This window comes from Pelodiscus sinensis, chromosome 9 (assembly GCF_049634645.1).
Source record: "Pelodiscus sinensis isolate JC-2024 chromosome 9, ASM4963464v1, whole genome shotgun sequence".
Classification (NCBI taxonomy): Eukaryota; Metazoa; Chordata; order Testudines; family Trionychidae; genus Pelodiscus; species Pelodiscus sinensis.
Window position 1 is genome coordinate 9,263,797 of NC_134719.1, and position 25,425 is coordinate 9,289,221.

Below are 25,425 nucleotides of genomic sequence, written 5' to 3' on the forward strand. Positions count from 1 at the left end.
GCAGAGCAGAGCGGCAGAACGTGCGGCCAGCTGACAGCCCAGACGCGTCTGGGCTGTCAGCTGGCTGCGCGTTCCGCCGCTCTGCTCTGCTCCGCTCTGCTCCCCCTCCCCCTCCCCCTGGTCTGCAGACGGGGGGGGCGGAGGAGCAGAGCTGGCCGCGCGTTCCGCCGCCGCTTTGCTTCCTCTCCCTGGTCTGCTCGAGACCAGGGAGAGGAAGTGCCCCGTTCGTAACTGTGGATCCGACGTAAGTCGGATCCGCGTAACTCGGGGACTGCCTGTATATCCTGTCCTCTCACTAAGGTTGATTTGTCTAACAAACTGGGGTTGGTCAGCTATCAATCTGGTATACTCCACTTCCATTTGAAATGGCTGAGAGATTTTGTTGGACTGATTTTATGGTTCAGGATGGTGATGGTGGGAGTTGCTGTCTCATTACTTTACTGATAATGTTTTAAGAAGAACATAGCAATGTTGTCTTCAGTTTAAATTTCAGATGGTAGTGGCAGGTGATATACCAAAGGGTGTAGGTAGTATTTCAGTTCTTATGGGACCCGGGCCGGACCGCGGCGCTGATCTGAAAGAGCCACGGTTTGGCCCGGGTCCTCCGCCACTTTGCTCCGTGTCTCCCTGGTCTTCTGGGGGGGGGGGGGGAAATGCAGCTAGTGCCCCCCCAGCAGACCAGGGAGACATGGAGCAAAGCCGGGGGCCTGTGGTAGAGCAGGTCGGGCACTGCCGGTTGGTCCCGCAGCACCGCTCCTTGGCGCTACTGAACCAACCCGGCAGCACCCCAGCTGCTCTGCCCCAGGCGTCCTGATTCAGCTGCTGATCAGTTTCAGCAGTGGCTGAATCAGGATGCCTGGGGCAGAGCAGCTGGGGTGCTGCTGGGTTGGTCCAGTAGAGGAGCGGCCACGCTACTGGACCAAGCCAGCAGCACCCGAGCTGCTCTGCCCCAGGCGTCCCAAAGTCAGCCGCTGCTGAAACTGACCAGCGGCTGACTACAGGAAGCCCGAGGCAGAGTTGCTCTGCCCTGGGCTTCCTGGAATCAGCTGCTGATCAGTTTCAGCAGCAGCTGACTTGGGGATGCCTGGGGTTCTTACCTTGAATCTGTATGTAAGTGGAACTGGTGTCCAGATTCAGCCACTGTTGAAACTGATCAGTTTCAGCAGCGGCTGATGCCATTTCCGACTTACATACAGATTCAACTTAAGAACAAACCTACAGTCCCTATCTTGTACGTAACCCGGGGACTGCCTGTAGTCCTGTGGCATATTAGAGACTAACAAATATAGTATCATGAGCTTTCATGGGTAAAACCCACTTCTTCAGATGAGATGATCTTGATTAAAGATCATCTCCTCTGAAGAAACATAGAATCATAGAGCTGTAAGAGACCTCAGGAGGTCGTCAAATCCAGCCCCTTGCCCAAGGCAGGACCAGTCCCAACTAAATCAACCCAGCCAGGGCTTTGTCAAGCTGAGACTTAAAAACCTCTAGGGATGAAGATTCTACCAGGCAGACGAGGTGAGAGAAACTCCCAGTGCCAGGTGGTCGCGAATGAGGCAGGTGGCTTCCGGAGACACGTGGAGCTTGTCCTTGGCGCCCAGGCAGCAGCCCCGCTCCAGGCCCGTGGGGAGCCGTCCAGGGGCCCCACTTCTCCCCCTGCTGCTCCCAGGGGTGGGAGCGTAGGGGAGGAGGAAATCAGCTGCTGTCCCTTTAACAGGTGCTGGTGCGGAGCAGAGTTCAAGCTGAAGTAGGCGGCAAAGCCCGGCAGCAGCAGGAGGCAGAGGACGGCCAGCAGGCTCCAGGCGCGCATGGTGCCAGCACTGCACAGCGGGTAGCGGTGTCTCCCGCAGCCCTTTAAAATCGTCGGGGTGGGGCTGGGCATTGCTGGGGGCAGCTGCTTACCTAGAAATGCTGCCCCTGAAAATGTGCCGCCCCAAGCACGTACTTGATTTACTGGTGCCTAGAGCTGGCCCTGATTAGAGCTAAGTGAATAATGGATGTTTTGGCTTGCTGGTAATTCTGAAAATATTTCTTTTTTTGCAGGGTGTGTGTGGGAAATTTTAATAAATTCAAAAGTAGAAAAAAATTAAGTTGCCTTGAAATTATTTGGTAAATTCAATATGAATTTGCAATTAGTGTTTTTGCACTTTCCTTTCTCCTCAAATCATATAAATATTCTGAAGGGCATGGGTCTTTATTCCCAGGAGGCACTACATGGAAATCATATGATCAGCTGTCGAGAACTGCTTTACAGCTACAGATGAAAAATGCTATATAATCCTTTAAAATAGGGGATGAGGAGGGAAAAGCCTACTACACTTATATTCGGATGCTGGTACTCGTTCACATGAATTAGCTGTGAGACAGCCAGCAAACAACAAAGGTGTATGTTTCTGTTTAACTACGAAGTGTGTTTAGTTTAAGGATAAAGATTTTTTTTCTTAAACTACAGTTCTAAACCTCAGTGGCAATAGCTGTCAGATCATTATAGCATACTGTATTAGACTTTTGTGTTTTTTCACTTTCAGTCCTTAATCCTTGGCCATCCAAGAAAAAAATTATATCCTAGGCAGGTTCTAATACGTTGAGAGTTATGGAGAATGCATTGGGGAAGGAGCAGCATTAGTATCCATTGTTGATAAGCAGTCAGCCTCCTCCCCTGTCACGAAAAGGTCATTAAGCTGTGGGGTTTTTTTTTGTTGTTGTTGGGTTTTTGAGAACAGAGATTGAAAGAAAAAGTTTATTTGATTTTACATTTCAGCATTTCCAGGGTCCTTTTTCTGGTAAATAATGACTATGGGTAGGCACCAGTTACGGGACTTTGTCAGTTCAGCAATCTGGTGAAAACACACATTTTTAATATATGATACTAGTAAGTTGCCTTGGATTATTAAGTAAAATAATTAAAATGTTTCAGTGTACTTGCCTCTTTTGATGTGCTTTGTTACTTTGTATATTTCAGCATGGATAATGAAAATCAATGGGATCAGGTTCATTTTTGTAGAGTCAGTTTCAGTGACTGGTTCTTAGTGCTACAAAGTTTGAATTTCAAGCTTCTTAGTAGAATGTGTATTTGTTTACAAATAACTTTTTGCATTTAGATTTGTGGAGGGGAAATATGGAAACATTTCTATTTGTCTCCGTATTGATCAAATTTAAATAATCAATTTCCCATTACAATATTAGAATATACAGATTTTTCTCATAACGTTTATAAAGTAATACTTTTAAAATATTAACTATATTGTATTGTGTAAGACTTTCAGGGTAGTGGACATAAAGTGTTGGGAATAGTCTTTTTCTGGGCTTAATTTATTATTGATGTATAGATAGTTCTTTGCATTTGCTGAAGATGTAAAATTTTGTATTAGATATTATGTAACATCGGTAAAAGTAGTTATTGCTACTAACACAAAATTTTATATCTTCAGCAAATGCATGGAACAGTCTATACATCAATGATAAATCAAGCCCACAAAAATGCTACTCCTATGACTACTTCAGAAGATGAAGTTGGGAAGAGTGGCAGGTTTAGACCAAGTACATGTAGGAAAAATTTTGTGCGGGAGGTGATGCACTCTTAAAAGCATACAATAAAGAGGGGAGAATTCCAAAGGACTGGAAGAGATCGCGAACTGTTTTTCTGCCAAAAGAAAAGGTGATCAAGAAGACATTCCACAACTATTGACCCATCTGCCTGCTTTCTCATCTTTATAAGGTCTTTATGAGAATGAAGTATGCCTGTATTGAGGGTGTCCTTGCGGAAAACATGAGACGAGAATAGGCAGGCTGTTGTAGGGGATTCTCCACAGTTGTGGTCACACAGATGACCGAAAGGTGTAGCAAGTACAAGATCCCACTATGCTTGTTGTTCACTGACTTAAAAAAGCCTTTAACTCAGTGGAACAAAATGCAGCTTTAAGTACTCTTTTCACAGGGCATTTCCCCTGTGTATATTAGAATCATACAAGATTCCATGATGGATGCAACTACGGAAATCATGCTTTTTGATGACCCCCTTGATCATCGAAGTTAAGTAAGGAGTAAAATGGGGATGTTTGTTCACCAAAGTTGTTTGCCAGCATCCTGGAAAACATCGTGTGGAAGATCGAAGTGAAAGATGGATTTCTGATTGATGGCGAAGTTCTTCAGAGGCTCCTTTTTGCAGATGATATTGTCCTAATGGCATCAAAACCGAAACATTACAAACCTTCCTCGGTGACATCATTAAGAACATGAAGGAGATTGGCCTGACCATCCACACTGGAAAAACGAAGTGGATGAAAAACATATATTGTCCAGAGTATGTCATGCAGTTGAATGGATATTCCGTTGTGTTAGTGGATCAATATGTATATCTTGTCCAAACATTGCAGATGAACAATGAGTTGGGCCTGGAGTTGAGCAGCAGGAGGAGGTCAGATTGGATTGTCTTTGGGAATCTGCGCAGTGTTTTTGTTGATCCCAAACTTTCTACCACTGCAAAAGCCCATCTCTTTAACACCAGCGTCTTTCCGGTAATTCTGTATTGTGGTGAAACTCGGAACACAATATTTACAGAAAAATTAAAGCTGCAAATCACCCAAACAACAATGGAAAGATGCATGGTGGGTGTAAGTAGGCTACAGCTGGGGTGGCAACCTGTTCCAGATGAAGAGCCACAATAGCAGTGGAGACGGCAAAAAAAAAAAGTGCTGCGCTGGGGGAAAAATAGGTGCTGGTACATCCATCCCAGGGTCTTCGCGCCCCCCCCCCCCTTTTTTCTTCTTTTTTTGGCTCAACAACTTTGCCTCCGGCTCTTCACGCTGTCTCCACTGCTATTGTGGCTCACAAAAAAAGCACTGGGAAGGGGTGAGAGGTGCAAGCTCTGGGAGGGAATTTGGGTTCAGGAGGAAGTAGAGGAGAGGATGCAGGTTCAGGGAGGCGTCTCCAGGCTGGAGAGTGTTGGGGTCAGGTGGAGGGTTGGGGTGGCTGTGAGGGTGCAGGAGTTTGGACTGGGGTGCATGAGGGGCTCAGGGCAGAGAGGCTGTGAGTATGATGGGCTCAGGACACAGATTTGCAGTGTGTGGATGGTGCAGAAGTGTTGTGACGGAAGACTGGGGACGTAGGAGTGCAGGAGTTTGGTGATGAGAGAGCGGCTCAGGACAAGGGGTTCCAGTGTATGATAGGCTCAGGTTTGAGGTCTGAGGGGGTGGGGTGGTGCAGGAGTGTTATGATGCTGCTTTTAGATGGGGGCTTGGCCCCAACTGGGGGCTTCTTGGCCAGGATTCATTTTTAAATAAAATATTATGTCAAACACAAAATGTTTCAGCGTTGTCTTAATTTATGAGTGTGGCGGGGAACCTGTTTTGAGTCAGGGGTCGCTGACCCACAGAAAAGTCAGTCGGGGCCACACAAGTGAGATGCAAAAAAAACCCCCTCCAAACACCCCACCCCCCACCCCGCCAAGCTTTACTAAAGTGGCCCCAACTGTGCTGGTGGGGACAGGGTGCTGGGGCAGAGTGCGTGGGTGCTGGGGCAGGGTGCTTGTAGGGGGGGGGGTCTGGCCAGGAGGAGGGGACAGACAGCTGGTGCCAGTACCTGGGGATCCCGGGTCTCAGGAAACGCGCTGGCTGCTCTTCCCCTCCCTTCCCCCTGGCACTTCCCCTCCCCTAACCCAATCCCCCTTGCCTTCCCCAGAGCCAGACGCGCACACACGCACGCATGTGCACACACCCCCCAACCAATCCTCCACCCCTTCCTCAGAGCCAGACACCTCCCCCCCAACCAATCCTCTACCCCTTCCCCAGAGCCAGACACCTCCCCCCAACCAATCTCCCACCCTTCCCCAGAGCCAGACACCTCCTCCCAACCAATCTCCCTCCCCTTCCCCAGAGCCAGGCGCACACACCTTCTAATCCAATTCCCTTCCCCTCCCCTCCCCTTCCCCAGAGTCAGGAACACATACCCTCAACTCGATTCCTTTCCCCCCCAGAGCTAGGCACTGGCCCCCTTCTATACCAATCCCCCCTCTCTAATCTAATTCTCGGGTCCCGGAGGCTGAGCTGCCACTACAGCCACACTACAGCGTGTGCTGAGCAGCTGGCCTTGAGACGTGCTGGCTGGGACACCGTGCACAACCCCTCCCCCCCAGAACCCAATTCCCCTCCCCTCTCTTCCCTCAGACTAGAGCCAGGCAACCCACCCCCACCCCCACTCTAACCTATTTCTCAGGTCCCTGAGTCACCGCCTCAGCCGCATGTCTCTCTCTAGCCTCTGGGGTGAATGCGCTGAGCAGCCGGTGTGCTGAGTGGCCGGCATGCTGTGCGCAACCCACCCCCCCAACTTTCCTCCTTTCCCCCAGAGCCAGACACCTCCCCTCCCACTAACCTTATGCTGCACCCAGAGCTGCTGCCGCTGCCTGCACTCAGCAGCCAGCTGCTAGCACATGCTGGCTGGGACGCTGTGTGCGACCGAGCCTGCACGTGCAGGATATAACATAGTGCACTGTGTGCGACCGAGCCTGCACGTGCAGGATATAACATAGTGCACTGAGGGCCGTGAGTGGAACGGCGCGGGCCGTGAGCACACATGCGGCTCACAGTGGCCCGGCCATGAGCTTCAATTTTTTTCTTTGAGAGCCGCAGCCATGGGGTTATTGGATGATTTGGATGCAAGAAGTGGTGTCAACAATATCATCCAAGTTATGTACGATCAGAAAAGGAGATGGGATGACCAGGTAGTGAGACTGAGATAACAGGTGGACAGCGTGTATGTTCCATTGGTATCCATGAGACGTAAAAAGAACAAGAGGAAGGCCTCCAGCATGTTGGGTGGACCCTTTATGGAGGATTCATGGAAGGACAGGAACGAGAACCTCACAAAACAAGACTGCGTGGAAAAGTTGCAATCTGCATTGGTGGTGAGACTGTCTGCATCGATGAACTCCTGGATCTTCAAAGTATTCCAAATAACATTGGTAAAGTACCTGCTCTTTGAGAGAGACTAAAATCAATAAAAATAAAGTAAACTGCTTTCTCTAGTTGTGTGTGACCTTGTTCTTCAGCTTGTTCTTTTTTATCACTTCAGTTAGTATAAATCATGTAGTGGGCAAAACAGGCATGATTAGGGGAGAAAATATCTAGTTTAAATCTTAATTAATACCAATGCAGATATATTTGAGTGCATACTAAGTTACTGTTTTCAGGAATCTTAAAAGGAACCTGAAAAATGTATTCTGTGCTTAAAAGTCTATCTGAATGGGTGATCAGATTGGAATTTTTCTTAAGCCAGAAACATTTTTTGCATGTGGCATTAATGTATGGAAGCATAAAGAGCTGTTTCACTGTTTAAAAAATGTTTTCAAAAACTGTAATCAGTAGAGTGTGTGTCTTCTTTCCTCCTCCTCAAAAATCAAGTCAATGATTATTGGTGTGTCTAGTTACATAAATCAGTGCCTGCCGTCCACTTTAGTTAAATGATCCTACAGAAAAGTTTATATATTTATGCGTGAGAATTCCTTGATAGATGCCCTTTTTAAGTTTTAAGAAGCAGGAAAAAAATTGTATGGTGCAGTTTCAAACAGATCATGGGTTACATGTCATTGAGTACAGGAATCCTGTCTGATGCTTTTCAAACTGCTCAAGCCTACAGATATTTGCATGTGCTTTGGGGCAGAATCTAATTGATCTCAGTGGGACTGTCAGATTGGGCCTCTGCCATTATATTCTAAATTAAATATAGACATGGGTAGATCTGTAATGTATAGTATAATATTCAAGTATTCTTGAATAAAATAATCATCTTGATGTAGTTGAGTTAATTTTGGTAGATCAGAAGCCAGTTTTTAAGGAGGAATATGCATTAAGACAGAGTGTTTTCGGGCACAACGTTAATGGCAAGTGTTTAAGAGTTTGGTGGGATGCTCTGAGTGAAAGCATCAAAATGAGGGTGAGGAAAAAATGCAAAAAACTTTTGCAGGTTTTTTTTTTCCCTAATATGCACTAATTTTGTGTTTATATATTTAGGGAAGAAGCAGCTAATTTAAAAAAAATACAAATGCAGTATATTGCTATAATTTATTTGAATGAGAAGTGTTATGTGGGATTTTGAGTGCTTGGCTTATGTGTGCCTGGCAGCCTAATAATCTGCTGATTTGCAGTAAGTGTCCATAGGGACCCATGAATACAAGCTGCCTCAGTCTGCATTCTAAACCTGGCATTTTAGAAACTCTCTAAAGATAAACCGTAGACTTCAGCTGCTCAGAGAAAGCCAATATGGTATCAAATGAAAAATGCTGAACTTTTCTCAAATTCTTGAGAGAGCTTCTCTTAAAATTGTTATTCTGTAAACCACTCAGCTTGTTGCAATGCAAGCATGACTGGGTATTGTAAATGATGTGGTTAGTCATCAAGCTGTATGCCTTATCATCAGTAGATGATCCTATACCCTGGACCAGACACAGTAAAATACAGCATATGGGCAGATTTGGGAGGACTTAGCTGAGGATTCTAGCCTTATCTCTGAATTTTTTGTCAAGACAGCTTTATATTTTGATGTAGTAGTTTTGCGTGGATTGAGATATTGCTTAATTTTTATTTTAGAAAGTAGTATTGTCTACACATTTCACTACATAATAATCTGGACAGGACTGTTCTTTGGTTTCTGTGTCTAAGTGCAGTTTTCTCATTGAGAAACCAAGAGAAAACATAATTAGCATTAGTGTCTGATCCTTAGTTTATTTTGCTGCTATATAAGTAGCCAACTTTCCCAAGTTAATCATGGCTTGCAAATATTTAGGGTTTTGCTAGGCACAGCTGGCGGTGGGGTCTACCAAAGAACAGATGTCTCTTAGCTTTGGGGTTGGTTCTGTGCTGACTCTGGAATACTTTATGCGGCTCTAGAGTACAATTCTGACTATAGCAGCCAAAGGAACTATTTGCCAGTAGAAAATATTTGGAACGCAACAGCATCCTGTTTGTGTTTCCTCTCATTCCGGTTAATCGCCATGTTGAGAGTTAGTGTAGGCGCCATCTACACCAGCTCTACAGCAGCTGGGGATTTCCCCGTGCCAGATGAGATAAGGTCAGTCTGCTTTTTAGATCCTGTGGAGTGCATCATTATATCTGGTCCCTGTTTTTTAACATGAGCTTGTGATTGGGCCTAATACAATTCATAACTTCAAAACTACTGAACTGATTTTCTTTGAAACAGCTTTGTTTTGTAGATTACACTATTTAAAATGACATTTCTATTTAATTATATATTGGTAAATAACTTGTAATCAGAGGCCACGTTAAGGTTTAAACACAAAGAAGCAAAGTTAAGATTGAGTTTAAAAACATTTACTGTGTTTCTCCTTATATTCGAATGTTTGATTTCTCACTGTGAATATTGCATTGTTTGACCTGCAAATGTTTTAAACACAACTGGCTTTGCCCACACTAGAGAAAAATGGTGTTTAACATTGTAGTAGTTAAAACGTGTTAGTCAATATATTTTCTGATTGCTTGCATTTTCCCGGTGTAAAAAAGGTAGGGTACATGGTTACAGTGAAGTGCAACTTCAGATTGACACTAGGGATGTTAAATTGTGGTTAATTGACTAGTTGAGTAGTCGATGAAATTTCCATTGACTAGTCGATAGGCACTTCCGCATTCCTGCTTTGAAATGTACAAGAATCCCCATCGGGGAACTCAGAGTCATGGAGCCCGGGGTCAGCGTGGGACTCCCCAGCTGACCCCAGGTTCCACGCAGCACTTCCCCAGAACCTGGGGTCAGCTGACTATAGCACACGCTGCCTTGGTTCTGTTACCCAGAGTTCTTTCAACCCAAACCTCTTGGTAACTTTTACTGTCTGCGAGGTGGTGTTAGGAAATAATTCAGGGGAGACATGGTCGTCTGACCAATAGATGGATGGTACAAACAGGACAACACAAGAGTGCTTTCACTTAAAGCTAAACTTTACTTAGTTACAAGCACTTACACACGTCAGCAACAGGTTAGTAAAACACCCCCACCCTCGATAATTACCGAAGTTCAGTGTGGCTCTCGAGTGAGGCTTCTGATGGCCAGTCTTCTGTCTGCCGGTGGGGACGAAGATGTGTCCAGAAGTGAAGAGTCCTCAAGGAGTCCTCGAGGCGTCCCTTCAAGTGTTCCCAGAATTGCCCCCCTCCCCAACTCAAACTTTTCTTCCCTATTTATCCATTAGTTATTACCAGGGCTTGACAATTTATTGAATCTACTCACCCGTGGCGAGTAGATTTCAGTCCGGCGCCCCGTTTACCGGCGGCGTGTGCATGTGCAATGCGGCTCTTGCGCATGTGCAGTGCGGGGCTGGCGAGTGGCTTTCGCCACGGTTCGTCAAGCCCTGGTTATTGCAATAACATGTCACTCAAAAACTTGATAGGCAAGCACTTTTTAAAGGTTAAGCAAGAGGTTTTCTTCTGATCATCACTTTCACCAGATGCTTTCCCCCCCCCCCCTTTTTCACAGACTCCATGCTCGGGGGCCCTGACAGATATATGTCTTAGGGCATTTAGACAAACTTCCTGTTTTTCTTAATGTATAGTTCAGCGATTTCACTAGAGATTTGCGCCTCAGGAAGGACACGGGGTCAAGCTGCCCTCTTTGTGGAACCCAAACTCCCCTTCTTCCCCATCCGTGACTTGGTCATGCTGTCTAGGCCTATTTTGGGCCTGTTAGCTTGGTTGCTAAAGTTCAGGCAGTAAGCAATAGCGATTCAGGCACATTACTGGATTTGCTGAAATCTCCCTGTACAGTTCCATGCGACATTTCCCCAGAACCTGGGGTCAGCCAGCTGACCCTGGGTTCTGGGGAAATGCCACTTGGAACCTGGGGTTAGCTGGGGAGTACCCAGCTGATCCCGGGCTCCATAGCACTTCAGCATTTTAAAGGAGCAGTGCCACACAGCTGAGCTGCGGATCAGCTATGCGGCGGCTGCCTCTATCTCAGAGACAGCAAGGGGGAAGAGAAATTGACTAATTGACAGGGACAGGCAGGAGCCAATATGCGCAGGGAGCCAGCTTTTAAGCCGACTCTCCTAATATGCTGGCTCCACTGACCTGCCTTGCCCTCGCCTTGTTGCCTCCTATTTAGGCAGCGGGTGTGGGGGAGGGAGGGAGGAAAGGCAGCAGGCTTAAAAGTCTGCTGTCACCAGTATTGGCTCCATACTGTCATCCCTCTCCCCCATGCTACCATGAAGCAGCCTCTCTCCACAGCGGGCATGAGCATGATAGAGAGGCAGCAGCGTGGGGTGGCAGGTGGCTCCCTGTGAGTGAGGCCGGAAGTGCACTGGCTACCAGCCCCACCCCTAGGGACTGTTGAATAGTTGTGTAATTGCTAAAATTTGATGCGGTTACATGATTATTCAATCTAATATCCCTATTTCAGACGCTCAGTTGAGCATCTTGTTCATTTGGTGGTGCTGACTTTCCATTCCTCAGTGGCCTGTGTGTTGAATGTGGGAGTTCTCACAACAGACATGGTTGTACTTCAAGTATTACAGAATTCCTATCAGATTGATTTACCGTTGTTAGTTTTACCACTATGATGGTTTTCTGGGATAGCCACATTAATCTTACTATATATTTTAGATATGTGCATCTGCCTGCCTGTCTGTCTGTGAGTCTGTTTGCTCAATAACTCCTCCTAAATGATAAGAGCTAGGACCACCAAATTTGGTTTGCAGTTTCTTCTTATCGTAACTTAAAGCAAGGTCAGGGTTTGGTTGTGCCAGGATAATGGGATGTGGGTGGAAGACACAGAAAAGGAGGGGTGTGATATCAGGTACAGTTATACTCACACATGACCACAGAGGGACACACATGATCAAAGTGCCCCAGTGAGCAGTCGTTGCTGGTAGCACAGCCCCCTCCACACTGGTCTACCCCCTGGAGCATTAGCCAGCCACCATGTGCTGCCCCCAGGGAGCTCTGGCCAGCCATGCGGTGCGTCCCCCCCATCCCTGGGCTGGCCATGTTGTACCCCCGTGACTCTGGGGAGAAGCTGGCAGCCACTTCCACTCCCTGTCCTGAGCCTTTCACCCGCTGCCCTGAGACTCCCTCCTGCCAAGACCCTCCTCCTCTAAACGCCCGGCTCTGACTCCTGCACCCTTCACCTCATACTCTGAGCCCTTCCTCACCCTGACTCCTGCACACCTCACCTCCAGCTCTGACTCCTGCACATTAGTTAAGATGCAAATGCTCTCAGTAACTAAGAATGGAAGGTTCCTTCTCTTAAATTTATCACTCGTTATTCTAGTGGGAAAAATCTGGGAGGTTTGGAATATGGAAAAAAGAGACACTCCTTTCTGCAACTCCTACAGAAAAATCTCCCACTCTCATTTAGACTTCATATTTCTGAATCTCTGAAAGACATTCTTGCCACTAAATTAAAAATGCACCTAAATAAGTGGAGTATCTTGCAATCTTGTAAGTAATGTGGTACGGAATGAAGTGTACTTTGAAATGACTTACATTTGCAGATTTAGTTTTAGGTTTAGTATTCTTTCCATTCATCTGATTAGAATAATTTCAGCTACTCTGACAGCCAGCATGTGAAAATGAAACTGCCTTTCTCTAATGTTAACAGCATTGTTGCTTCAGCCACCTGGCCCACACCAATAAATGTCTACATTTAAATTTGCTTTATCAAATTTAGTTTGATTTTTTAACATCTTACATTTCAAATGTGCTTGTGGTAGTTAATTATTTAAATAAAATCTGAACTTGGCTTAAAATTTAAAGTATATTTGTTTTGCCATTATTTGTAAACTTCGAAGGCTCCCAAGTTAAAAAAAAAATGATCTTCATGGGGAAGCAGCTAATTAGGTTTTGGTTAATTCAGTTGCAGAAATAATTTTGATAGTCAGAAAAAGTCCTCCATTTGTGTGTACAGTATATTACATTGACCTACAGTTTTGAATATATTCAAGGGAATTTTCTCCTACTAAATCTAGGGAGTGGATAATGGAATATTGTAAACTGAATCTTGGATACCTGTTGTTAATCCGGTCTCTGTTTTTACAGGTTCAGACAAGGAACTGGGTGGTATTTTTCTGACAAATGGAGAACTATTTCCAAGCAGAGGCATATAACCTTGATAAGGTTTTAGATGAATTTGAACAAAATGAAGGTGAGTGACTTTTGTGAAAAGGGTGTAGATGAATGTGTTTGATATTATACAGCGACAACTGTAGGTGGGGGAGGGGAGTATAGCATCCTTTTCATTTTCATAAATTACAAACTGATTTCATAATTTGCAAAGCCACCAGTGAATTGTACATGGTTTTCCTTAGCAGTGGACAGCATCTCATAATCAATTTCTTCAACCGGTTTTGAAGTGTTTTATATTTAACTGTTGATGTAGGAAACTTTTAGAAGGATATTGTCAGAATTGTAACTTGTATTTAAAGGGTTTTACAAATCCTAATAGTGGAGATATTGATGTGGATTGTTTTTAACAATTCAGTGAAAACAGTTACTTAAACATGCTTCTTCAGTATTGGGAGAACCAGGCACCCTGGCAAAAATGCCGCTGCACATAAACCATAGAGTGAAGGTGATCATATTCTAAGTGTAAAATCTCTGCATACTCTAATTTCCTCTTTCCTATTGCAGAGGAAAGCAAGCATTTTTTGTATGTTGTGTCGTCTTCCCCCTTTCTACATCATGTATCAATTAGTTAATTAAGACTTGCCTGTTCAGAGTAGAACTGGACAACTGGTCATACAGCTTAAAGATGTTCTTTTCCAGAAATTCTGTGCAACATCAGTACATGTTGATCTTGTGTACTTCAGTATTAGCAAAGTGGTCTTTTACTGTTGTGCCCATATTAAGACATCTATTCATTTTTCTTTAGGAATAGTTTTGGTTACATAAAAGGATTACAGCAGAGGTGGGGCAATAATTTTTGATGGGGGGGCCACTCCAAGATTTTTGAAAATGGTCAAGGGTCACAGTCTTCCAGGCTATTAATGATGGAATTCCAGGGTTTGGGATGGAGGTTGGGCACAGAAGAGAGCTTTGGGTTAAAGGACTGGGGTACAGGAGGGAGGGAGTTTGGGTGAAGGAGGCAGTTGTGGTCTAGGATAGAGGCCTGGGATGCAGGATTTTGGGATGTGACCTAGGATAGGAGGGTACAGGCAGTCCCCGACTTACGCGGATCCGAATTACGTCGGATCCGCACTTACGAACGGAGCTTTCTCGCCCCGGAAGTCGGGGCGAGAAAGCCCCGTTCGTAAGCTGCTCCGGTGCCCCTGGTCTGCTGGAGACCGTCTCCAGCAGACCAGGGGCACCGGGCGGGTTCCCGCGCTTCTGAGGCTTTGCCAGAGCAAAGCCTCAGAAGCGCGGGAACCGCTGCTGCTGCCCCTTGAGACCCGGTGCCTGTGGTCTGCTGGGGACGGTTCCCAGCAGACCACAGGCACCCTGACTGAAGCCGCAGCCGCGGGGGGGTCCCGCGCCTCTGAGGCTTTGCCAGAGCAAAGCCTCAGAGGCGCGGGGAACCGCCGCTGCTGCCGCTTCAGTCAAAGCGGCAGCAGCGGCGGTTCCCGCGCCTCTGAGGCTTTGCTCTGGCAAAGCCTCAGAGGCGCGGGACCCCCCCGCGGCTGCGGCTTCAGTCAGGGTGCCTGTGGTCTGCTGGGGACCGTCCCCAGCAGACCACAGGCACCCAGACTGGAGCGGCAGCAGCGGCGGTTCCCCGCGCCTCTGAGGCTTTGCTCTGGCAAAGCCTCAGAGGCGCGGGACCCCCCGCGGCTGTGGCTTCAGTCCGGGTGCCTGTGGTCTGCTGGGGGCCGTCCCCAGCAGACCACAGGCACCCAGACTGAAGCCGCAGCCGTGGCGGGGTCCCTCGCCTCTGAGGCTTTGCCAGAGCAAAGCCTCAGAGGCGCGGCACCCCGCTGCCGCTGCGGCTCTGCTCCCCGTGTCCCTGGTCTGCTGGGGGGGGGGGCGCAGCTAGTGTGCTCCCCCCTCCCCCAGCAGACCAGGCTTTTGTTTTGGACTCTGGGGCAGAGCAGCTGGGGCGCTGCCGATTGGTCCTGCAGCGCCCGTGGGCACTACTGGACCAACCCGGCAGCACCCCAGCTGCTCTGCCCCAGGTCCTGATTCAGCCGCTGCTGGTCAGTTTCAGCAGCGGCTGAATCAGGACGTCTGGGGCAGAGCAGATGGGGTGCTGCTGGGTTGGTCCAGTAGCACCCCAGCTGCTCTGCCCCAGGCGTCCCCAAGTCAGCTTCTGCTGAAACTGACCAGCGCTGACTACAGGAAGCCCGAGGCAGAGTTGCTCTGCCCCAGGCTTCCTGGAATCAGCTGCTGATCAGTTTCAGCAGCAGCTGACTTGGGGACGCCTGGGGTTCTTAAGTTGATTCTGTATGTAAGTCAGAACTGGCGGTCAGTTTCAGCAGTGTCTGAATCTGGACGCCAGTTCCGACTTACATACAGATTCAACTTAAGAACAAACCTACAGTCCCTATCTTGTACGTAACCCGGGGACTGCCTGTATTGTAATCTGCGGCAGGAGATTAGAGTGCCAGATCTGGGAAGAGCTATGGGTGCAGGAGGGGGGAGAGGATTGGGGAAGAAAGGGATTGGGGTGCCAGAGGCAGGCTCTGGCTGGGAGGCACTTAACAGCAGAAACCTGGAGCAGGCAGACTGCTGCAGGCATCTCGCTGCTCCATGTGGCTCTGCTCTGGGCATGAAAGGAAGGAGAAAGGGGAGAGGGGACGAGGAGGGAGGGAGAAGGCTTCCTACACTGCCCCTGCTCCCAGTGAAAATTCTCAGCTTCTGTTGGCCGGAAACTGAGAGATTGGCCAGGAACTAAGAGATTTTGTTGGGGAGGCGGGAACAGTATGAGAAGTCTCCCTCCCCAGCCTTCCGAAGAGGAGAACATCTGGCTTTTTAAAATGTGAACTGATCTCTGCCTAAGGGTTCCAGTGAGGTGGCTGGGGGCCAGATCTGATGGCTTGGTGGACCGGATCTGGCCTGCTGGCAGCCTCTTGGCCACCCCGGGATTACAGGAACCACAGGTGGTTATCTATCTTAAAAAGTAAGAGTTGGGGGAGTTATGTCACTGTGATGGCTTATAATATAGTCATTATTTCAACTATTAATTTTTCAGATGATGCTGTTTCACCTCCGTTATTGGATGTAAAGTGGAATCAGGTTCTAGATCCCCCTTCTCATCGGCTGTCATGTAATCCAGCTCTTTCCAGTGTGAATGAAGCTTCAGTTCCTAATGAGTGTCAACAGAGATTAAAATCTTTCTCCCTGGCTCATTCAACCACCACCTCACCAGGAGGAGAGGGGGATTGTTGTGCTAATGGAATGGATCTTAGTATAAATCCAGAGACGCCAACTGTGTGGATTGATGATCAGGCAACAGCAGATGATCATTTAATGAAGAGAAATAGTAATCAGGATGATCAGTGTAATACTATGGAAACAGGAGAAAAGAAATGTGGAAATACAGCCTGCTTGCCAGATGAGAAAAATGTTCTTGTAGTGGCAGTCATGCATAACTGCGACAGAAGGACTCTACAAAGTGGCAATTTGCCAGATTGTAAAAATTACAGCACTCAGTCCTTAATGGACTCTATTAACTTTACACTGGATAATGAAAACCGACAGAATGATCAGTTTGGTGTTACTGTAAATGGATCCACTGAAAAAGATACAGATACAGAAAAGCAAGGAGTACAGTTAAATCGACTGTATGCTGAGGCTGACTCTGTTAGCCATTTGATTAATACTTCAACTGATAGTTTGACCAATGCATGCACCCCCCCACGATTAAAGGATGATTTTAATATGAATAGAGACTGTCTGTTCTCAGAGTCTACAATTGCAGGGATTAATGCAGTGACCTTATTGCAGAGACCAGTTGATGGCACTCTTAAAACACAAGAGAGTTGTGCATCAATTGAGGATTTTACTAACAAAGCAATTACTCAAAGAAAAGACCTGGAAGCTAAAAATTCTTCTCTTGGTTCAAGTAGTGGAAGCTTGTTAGAGGAAGCTGTAGAGAAGCAAACATCTCAACTGTATCCATCTGGGTTACCGGTGCTCTCTGAAATGTGTCAACCAAATATACCTGAAAGTGGCAATTACAGTGAATGCTTTGCAGAACGTCTTGCTTCTGATAATGTTAGTGCTGTGGAAGGCAAAGTAGGTGAATGTGACAAAATTCTCAGCACAATTGAATTGTTCAGCGTGGCAGAGTGTTTCCCTGAATCTCAGGAGATGACTAATTGGGAATTGACTAAACTGAATGAGATGAATAATAAGCAAAATCATGGAGAAAGTGAAAGACTTTTGCAGATGAAAGAGCCTGAGAAGGCTTGCAATAGTAGAAAAGGTGAAGAGGGGATGATGGAGGCAAGCATGGACATCAAGGGGACTAGCATAGATGAGCTTGAAGGATCCAGTCTCTCTGATGTTATGGGTACATCTGTAGCAAACTCTCTGTCTAATGGTTGTGATTCCTATGGAATGCAGAACCCAATTGTTGCTCATATTCCAAAGACTTTACCCTCTAAAGAAGACTCAGTGACAGAGGAAAAGGAGATAGAGGAAAGCAAGTCAGAATGTTACACTAGTGTTTATGAACAAAGAGGAAATGAGGCTGCTGATGGGAGTGGTCTTATTTTAAATAGCACTGGTGACCAAATGAAGAAAAATTATTTACATAATATCTGCAGTCAGGTACCAGCTGTGCAAGGGCAAACATCACCAAAACCGGTAACTAATCTGCTACCTATCAGTGCTCCATTTGGTGGTGCAAGACCCAAACAACCTACAAATCTTAAACTGCAAATTCCAAAGCCATTATCGGACCATTTACAAAATGACCTTGTTCCCCCAAACTGTGGAGGTAATACTAAAAATAAAAATGATATCTTCGGTAAGGCAAAAATAGGGGAAACCTTGGCAACAGATATGTTTCCTGATGAGACTTCATTAAATGCCTCTATTACTGATACTACTGGGGAACATTTAGAAGAGTATGAGTCTGGGGTGTCTAGTAGTCCGTGCCTTGCAGTAGCTCCAGATAGTCCAGATAATGATCTCAGAGCTGGTCAGTTTGGAGCTCCCACCAGAAAGCCATTTACTACTTTAGGTGAGGTGGCTCCAGTTTGGGTTCCAGATTCTCAAGCACCAAACTGCATGAAGTGTGAGGCCAGATTTACATTCACCAAAAGGAGGCATCATTGCAGAGCTTGTGGGAAGGTAAGTTCATATTCAGTGACAAAACCTTGTGTTCCCTTTTTTGTGGTACTGTGCGCACGCGCGCACACACATGCATACATACACACACAAATCAGGTGACCACACAAGCCACTGGCTACTGTTGCCTCTGATATCTGTTGCAACACACTTCATTTGATTTGGTTAGTTTCTTCTTTAAAAGTCCCTAGATTCTCACCTAGTCTTCATTGGTCATATTACTTTAATAGAGAAGAAATATGGGTTATTCATGGTGGCAAAAATGATAATCCTGTTAAGTTTATTTGATTGTAGCTGTTAACAGATATTGAATTCATGTAGGACTGCTATAAAATAACTAATGCAGGAATTTGTTTCAGAAATCACTGAATCAATAATTTCTATTAATAACACTGGAACATGTTGATGGAGATTGGAAGTAAGATGTTGAACTTCTACTTTACTGCTGGTTAACATTGTTGACTATTGCAATTATTTTATGCCTCCTTTACTCACTTTGTATTTACAAAAATCTACAGTATTTACAAATCTACAGTATTTACAAATCTACAGTATTTACAAAAATATATCCTGCTTTTGAAAAAGTCTGTTGACTATATTAAGTGTCTCCCAAATTTGATTGATAGGTGTATGTTGATATAGTTAGTGTGAGGAATTGGTTAGACAATTCATTTACATGTAATTTTATATTTTTATATATATATATATATATATATATAGTATGAAAAAATATATGTCTTTGAAAATTATGACTGAGTTTATTTCTTGGTAAGAAGTTATTTTTATGTATACACTATATACATTAGATAGGACTACATTAGTTTAGTGCAAATATGGCATTTTTCTGATAAAGTAGATCTTAAGTATTTGTAAATATTTTTTTTCTGAAGTATAAGTAAATGACGCATCACTGGAAATAGAAATCTGTAAAACTAATCACATTATTCAAATTTAATTTAAAAAATACTAGGCTAGTAGATAGTCATGAATTACTTTAAAAAAGGTGAAAATGGAACATCAGTGCATTGTAAAAATAAATATATAAAAGTAAAATTGGTTCATTTAGGATCCAATCCAAAGGCTTGTGAAATCAACTGAAAAATTCCCAAACTTCTCTGGGGTTTGGATTAAATCTTTAGCTGCCAGAATATCACGGGGAAGCAAAAAGGCATGAAAAGAGGACCTAAAAGAATCAAATTCAGCAAACATAGATTCATATCTGTCTACTCTAGAAGGGAGACTTGCTGAAAAAATTGAGTCCCATATAGCTTAAAACTTGTGCTTTGAGGAGAATGATTCTGTTCAAACCCAATACAGGTTGAAACTCTCTAGTTCAGCACCCTTTGGTCCAGCAACATCCGTGGTCTGGCATGGTTTTAGTTAGCCGGATATCCACTACTTATGAGTGTGTCCAAGTTTTCCCCATCCCATAAAGTTTGTTTACAGCTACCATTCTTGGCTCCCAGTGTTCTGTGCTGTTGTTTAGCTCTAATTTATTCCTAAGTGTTTTCTTTCAAGAGCCTAGTAGGCAGTGGAAGTGTTGGTAATACTGCTAAACAACATTGACCTCCCATGGTCTGGAAAATTTTCTGGTATGGCACTGATTGGGTCCCGAGGGTGCCGGATTAGAGAGGTTCATATTGTATTTGGTTTGAACGGAATCATTCTCCTTAAAACACAAGTTTTAGAAGTGATATTGATGCCCATTGGTCCTTCTTTCTCTGCCTGTGGTACACAGTCATTTAGTCTTCTAAAGGCTATAATATTTTGGTCTGTTTCTGGTGGTGGCTGTGTGTTATTTAGTGGCCTTGTGATATATAGGAAGTCAGAATAGATGATCTAGCACAGGTTGGACCTCCCTGGTCCAGCATCCTTGGGGACCTGAATGGTCTCAAACCAAGGAGTTTGCCGGACCAGGGGAGGTCAAGGCTTCCCTCCCCGAGTGTCAGCCTTACTGACTGAGCTCTGCTCCTGACCCTGGTTGTACTCGCAGCTACGCTGTGCTCTCAGCCATGCTGGCCCTGTGCACTCTCTGCTGCACTGGGGCTGCACTCTGAGCCATGTGGGCCCCACTCTTGCCAGCCGGGGTTGTGCTTCTGATCCTGGCTGCCCCCAATCCCAGCCGAGCTCTCTGTTCCAGCAGTGTCCGTGGTCCTGCCAGAACACACATGTGGCTGGATCAGAGGGTACCAGATTGTAGAGTTTCAGCCTGTAGTTGGTTCTAGCGTTGAACTAGCTCTGAGACTAGTTGACTGTTGCTGAATGAGAAACAAAAGGTGAACATGACTGAAGGGTAAACAGAAACACATCTCTAAATAGACAACACAAAGGGCAAAAATAAGGTAGATTTTTAAAATGTTTGATGTTAGTCAGTTTACTGGGAATATTTTAGATTGTTAATGTTTTTTTTAAATCTGAGTTATCACACAGCAGTTTCTCTTAAAACTAATCATTGTGGCAAAAAGTTATACAAGTCCCAAGAATAAAAACAGCATTTAAAAATAATTGAATGGTATCTAGAATAGGGATATAAAACTGTGTTTTAAAAGGTGACCGTGTAACCGCTAAAAATCTTAGTGCTTACACGGTTACACAAGTGGCAGGCTATGTAGTATAAAGTTTAGCTTAGCTTTATACTGCAGAGTGCAGTCTTTTCTGGAGAACCACAGCATGTAACTTGGTGGGGAGAGGGGCCAGGCTGAGCCAACCCAGCCCTGCCATGGACAGGGCTGCTCCAGCCACCTGGCTGCTGTGGGCCCCATAGGACTGGAGCACCCTTCTGCCCAGAGCAGGCAGGTTGCTGCTCCAGCCCCTACCAGTTAATGGGAACCAGTAAACCTCACTTGTTAAGGGCGAGACTTACTGGTTAACATTTTACATCCCTAATCTGCAGAAAGTATTGCTGTTTTAATTTGCATGGTAATTGAAAAAATCAGTATGAGCCACTGAACGTCAGGGGAGATGACCGAAATTAAACATGCATGTTTACTAAACTTTGCTAAACTTGAATCTGAGAAATGATTATATATTTTATGGGAAGCTTGATTTTAATTGTTTATATTTTGTATGTGTATTTTCTATTGTCATCTGTAATAGTTCCCTGTGATATCCTTGTATAGAGCATATGGAGTATTTGTATGTGACATTCTGTTGTGTAAGTGGAAACCAGTGATTCTCTTTGCACTAAAGTAAAACAAAAACAAAAAACCTTTTAATTGCACTGCAAATTTGCTGCATTTAGACAAGCTGCCACTTCCTGCTACATGAGATACTAATTGCTTGACAGTTGCTTTCAAATGTGTATTGCCGAAAACCAGGAACACACACTTCAGTTTCACCTTAAACTTATATATTTGATTATATACAACACCTGCACTCCGCCTACTACAGTGTTAACTGCCAGTGACAGCAGGTGTTAATGTTTTAGTGTGCTATTTGTTTAGTATTTAGATCACAGAAATCATTGTGCTTGAAAAGCTTTGTTGAATGCAGAATGTAATTGTCTTCAAAGGGTCCTGAACTAGAAATTAATTAGTTGAGTCCTTGGTTTGTGGTTGAGGACATTGATTTTTCCATGTTGTGTAATTGCCCTCTTAGTTTATATCTGAACTGAATTTTCCACTGGATAGGGTTCTCTAAGAAGTTAAATGAAGCAGACTATCTCAAAGTAAATTAATCTGAAAACAGTACAGGTAATATTGCTCAGAAAGCTGGTAAAGTGGATTGAAATAGTGATAGATATCAGTACCTATTTTTCTAACTATATGACTTAATTTGTTAAAAAATATTTTACACAGGAAAATAAATTGTAGTTTCTTCCATAAGTATGAAACATACATTAATTAATATTTACTTGCTCACATTTTGCTTATTAAAATGTGAAATAAAACACTTTTCAATAAACACATATAATTAGAGAATAGGAAATTTTACAATTTACACACCATTGGATTGGATTATCCTGGTAACAAAATTGCTATTCCAGCTCTTATACTTGTATGCTAAAATCTTCTCTCAGGTTTGGGCCTCATCACTACATTGCAAACTTCAACAGAGTTAAAGGACCTATTTACAAAATAGCTGCCCCTTATTACAATATGGCTAAAATTCTTAATGCACACTAGACCAAATTGCATCCTTTTAACTGGGCTAGGAGGTAAACAGACACTATGATGTTGACTTTTGGAACAGAGTACTCTGTCTCACTTGAAGCTGAAAGGCAGGCAGTGCGTGAAGCTTGTGCACTCAAAGCAGCACATGGCTTCAGCAGCTGGCTGCTCTGAGCAATGTGTGTGGGCAGGGCAGGCTGGAAGCCTGCCTGAGGAACCTGCTGTGTTGCTAGCTGGGAGCCGCCTAGCCAGCACCTCCCGGCCACAGCCTGCCTCTGACATGCCCCCCCCCCCATCCTCTTCCTCTCCTCCTGCACCCCTACCCCATGTAATCCAAACTTCCTCTCTGCTCCTGCACCCATACTCCAGGTAACCCAAACCCTTGCACCCCTGCCTCTTCAGCCAAACTCCCTCCCAGACCCTGCACTCCAACCTCCTGCCCCAGAACACAGCCCCTTCTTTCATCGAAACTCCCTTTCAGCCCTCACACCTCCTCTTGCACCCCAGTCTCCTACCCTGAGCTCCCTTCTGAACCCAGCCTCCATCCCAGACCCCACGTATCCTCCATAAATATCATGGAAGAGAGCGGCCCATGACCACTTACAAATTCTTGGAGTGGTCCCCCTCCTGCCCTATGGAAAGGATTTATGTGGGATTTGTGAGATAGGTACCCATAATGCATTGATATACAGGGATTGAGAGATGTGTTATGGGCTTATAGATAGCCATGGTGACTGGTGCTGTTCTGGTGATTCATTTGAACTAATGAGAGTTGCAAAAGTGCAGGTCTCAAGTGTAGAGACAAAATGGCTGTCCTTTCTTCTGAAATGTATCTCTCAATTCCCTTACCCACTCAGTTTTGGCTTTGATTTAAGTGACTGCAGAAACTGCCTGAGCACCTTCCCCATATTGTGTTTTAAATATGATTCATTCCAAAGTGCTATAGTGTGGCTACTATTTTAATTCCCAAATCCTCAATTCACTGAGGCATTACATATATGATTTCCTGGACAATTAGCCATTATCCCACACCTACGTTTTTAAATTACTCCTGCATGGAACTTGTGTGTACATTTGTATTGTTGCAGATAGCACTTACTAGGATGAAAGAAGACTGACACAAAGTCATTTGATTTAAATGAATTTCACTGAGTCATGGTTGGAGGATTATTGATCATTTCCCTCCTAAATTTTGAACCTTCTAAAGCTATTTAAATTACTCTTATCATGAAACATTGAGTGATTCAGTACATCTTTTTTTTGCTCTAGGTTTTCTGTGCAGCATGTTGCAGTCTGAAATGCAAGTTGCTGTACATGGACAGAAAAGAAGCCAGAGTGTGTGTAATCTGCCATTCAGTACTAATGAATGGTAAGTAAAAAGACAGGGACTAAATGCAAAGCTTTACTGGACCTGTGTTGGTCAGTGGCTGCTGTATGCCTATCCTATTGAAGACACTGTATTCTTACTGGCAAATATTTAAAAATGCAAAGGCTCTAGAGAAATCAACTTGCCATCATTGTGCAACTTGGGGATTCAGTACCACCTGTAATTAGAGAAACCTAAAATCAGGGAAGGTTTCAGAAAGGTTGAAAGCTTATTTCATAAAGCACTTGTGCCTGGATTTCAGAAAACTTGTTTTGTATGGAGGAAAATGTGGAAGCTTGCTCTGCTTGTGTTCTTAACAAATGGCTCGCTTGTTATGCTTTCATAAAGGAGATCAAAGGGAAGAAACCCACATTTTGTCCTAGACATATATCATAGGGAAATCATGTAAGTAACCTTAGTCCAAAAGAAGATGCTGCTTCATTTGCGATGAGCTGACCTATTAAATAACATCCCTATTATTAACTCCTTGGTGTCAGAGGAGGAAGTCTGGTGTAAAGGATGGAATACAGAAACAACTCTTGAGGCATGAGCACAGCTAAACAACTCTTGTGTTCTGATCCTGGCTCAGGGCATACTACTGGCTAATCAGTAGCACATGAGCTCTTGTTGTACTTAAAGTATCACATGGGATCTTTTCAGGTGGATAAGGCAAAATGCCACATTTAGTGGTGATACATATAGCAATGAACACTCATCCTATGTATATGAGATAACACTCGCACACTCAAGCATGCTCCGTCTTGTTGTTACCAGTAGTGCTGTCTTGTTGTTACCAGTAGTTGCTCCCCCTTACTGCACTGGCCAGATGAGTTAGATGGGGAAGGGCTGTACCCAGGCTTCTGCTGATCTGATCGGTGCTGCTATGATGACAAGATGAAACCCGGGGTCCCCCTTCAAGATACTTGAGATTTATAGTGGATTCCCTCTCGTGCAAATCTATACCAGTTAGTCATCACATGCATATGCAAAATCTGTGTGAATCATCATATGCATATGCAGTTAGACATCTGTGGCGCCTTCTAGGTGTTGTTTTAATGCTGCCACATTCACCTTCAAAGAGGGTGCTTCCAAAAGCAGGCACTTGCTGCTGACTCCCAAGGCGTCCATATGTCCAGTCTTCTTTCAGTGAGCTCACTTAACAGGTCTTATTGTTCTTGGACCTGGCTTTTATCCCCCCTCTAACCTTGTAGAACAAGACTACTCAGCTCTGGAAACCCCGGGGGCACAATGATACTCTCAGCACATGCTGAGGGCTGCAACTTAAGGGTGGTTACATATACAGGCAGTCCCCGGGTTACGTACAAGATAGGGACTGTAGGTTTGTTCTTAAGTTGAATTTGTATGTAAGTCGGAACTGGTACATATTGTAGGGGAAACTCTAGACGAACATTTCTCCAGAGCTCAGTTCTATTCTCCCACACCTCACTTCCCTCAGTCCTTTATTCTCAAGCTGAGGTGTCTGCTGAGAAAAGCTACTCTGTGTCTCCCTGGTCTGCTGTGGGGGGCACTAGCTTTGCATCTCCCTGGTCTGCTGGGGGGAAGCAGCTAGTGCGGGGTTGCCTCACCCCGTTTGTAAGTAGGGATCCGATGTAAGTCGGATCCATGTAACCCGGGGACTGCCTGTATAGTACTGGCAAAAATATATATGCAAATAGCTTCTTTCACAGTGATGGGCATGAATACAAAGATTAAGCTGTGGCACCAGACCCAA

General features: G+C 44.8%; 1 protein-coding gene and 1 long non-coding RNA gene across 4 annotated transcripts in view; one reads left to right on the plus strand and one right to left on the minus strand.

The window, feature by feature from the left end:
- The window catches only part of ZFYVE9 (zinc finger FYVE-type containing 9), a 124,333-nt gene that overhangs the window by 41,641 nt on the left and 57,267 nt on the right, over positions 1–25,425 (plus strand). For all 3 annotated transcript variants that reach the window (XM_075935973.1, XM_075935971.1, XM_075935972.1), the window contains 3 exons: positions 13,032–13,137; positions 16,114–18,221; positions 23,597–23,696. In XM_075935973.1, the coding sequence (XP_075792088.1) occupies positions 13,068–13,137; positions 16,114–18,221; positions 23,597–23,696 (2,278 nt within the window). In that variant the 5' untranslated portion in view covers positions 13,032–13,067. The remainder of the gene's footprint in view (positions 1–13,031; positions 13,138–16,113; positions 18,222–23,596; positions 23,697–25,425) is intronic.
- LOC142830539 (uncharacterized) overlaps positions 1–25,425 on the minus strand; it is a 65,877-nt gene that overhangs the window by 14,889 nt on the left and 25,563 nt on the right. The gene's annotated exons all lie outside the window — the stretch shown is intronic.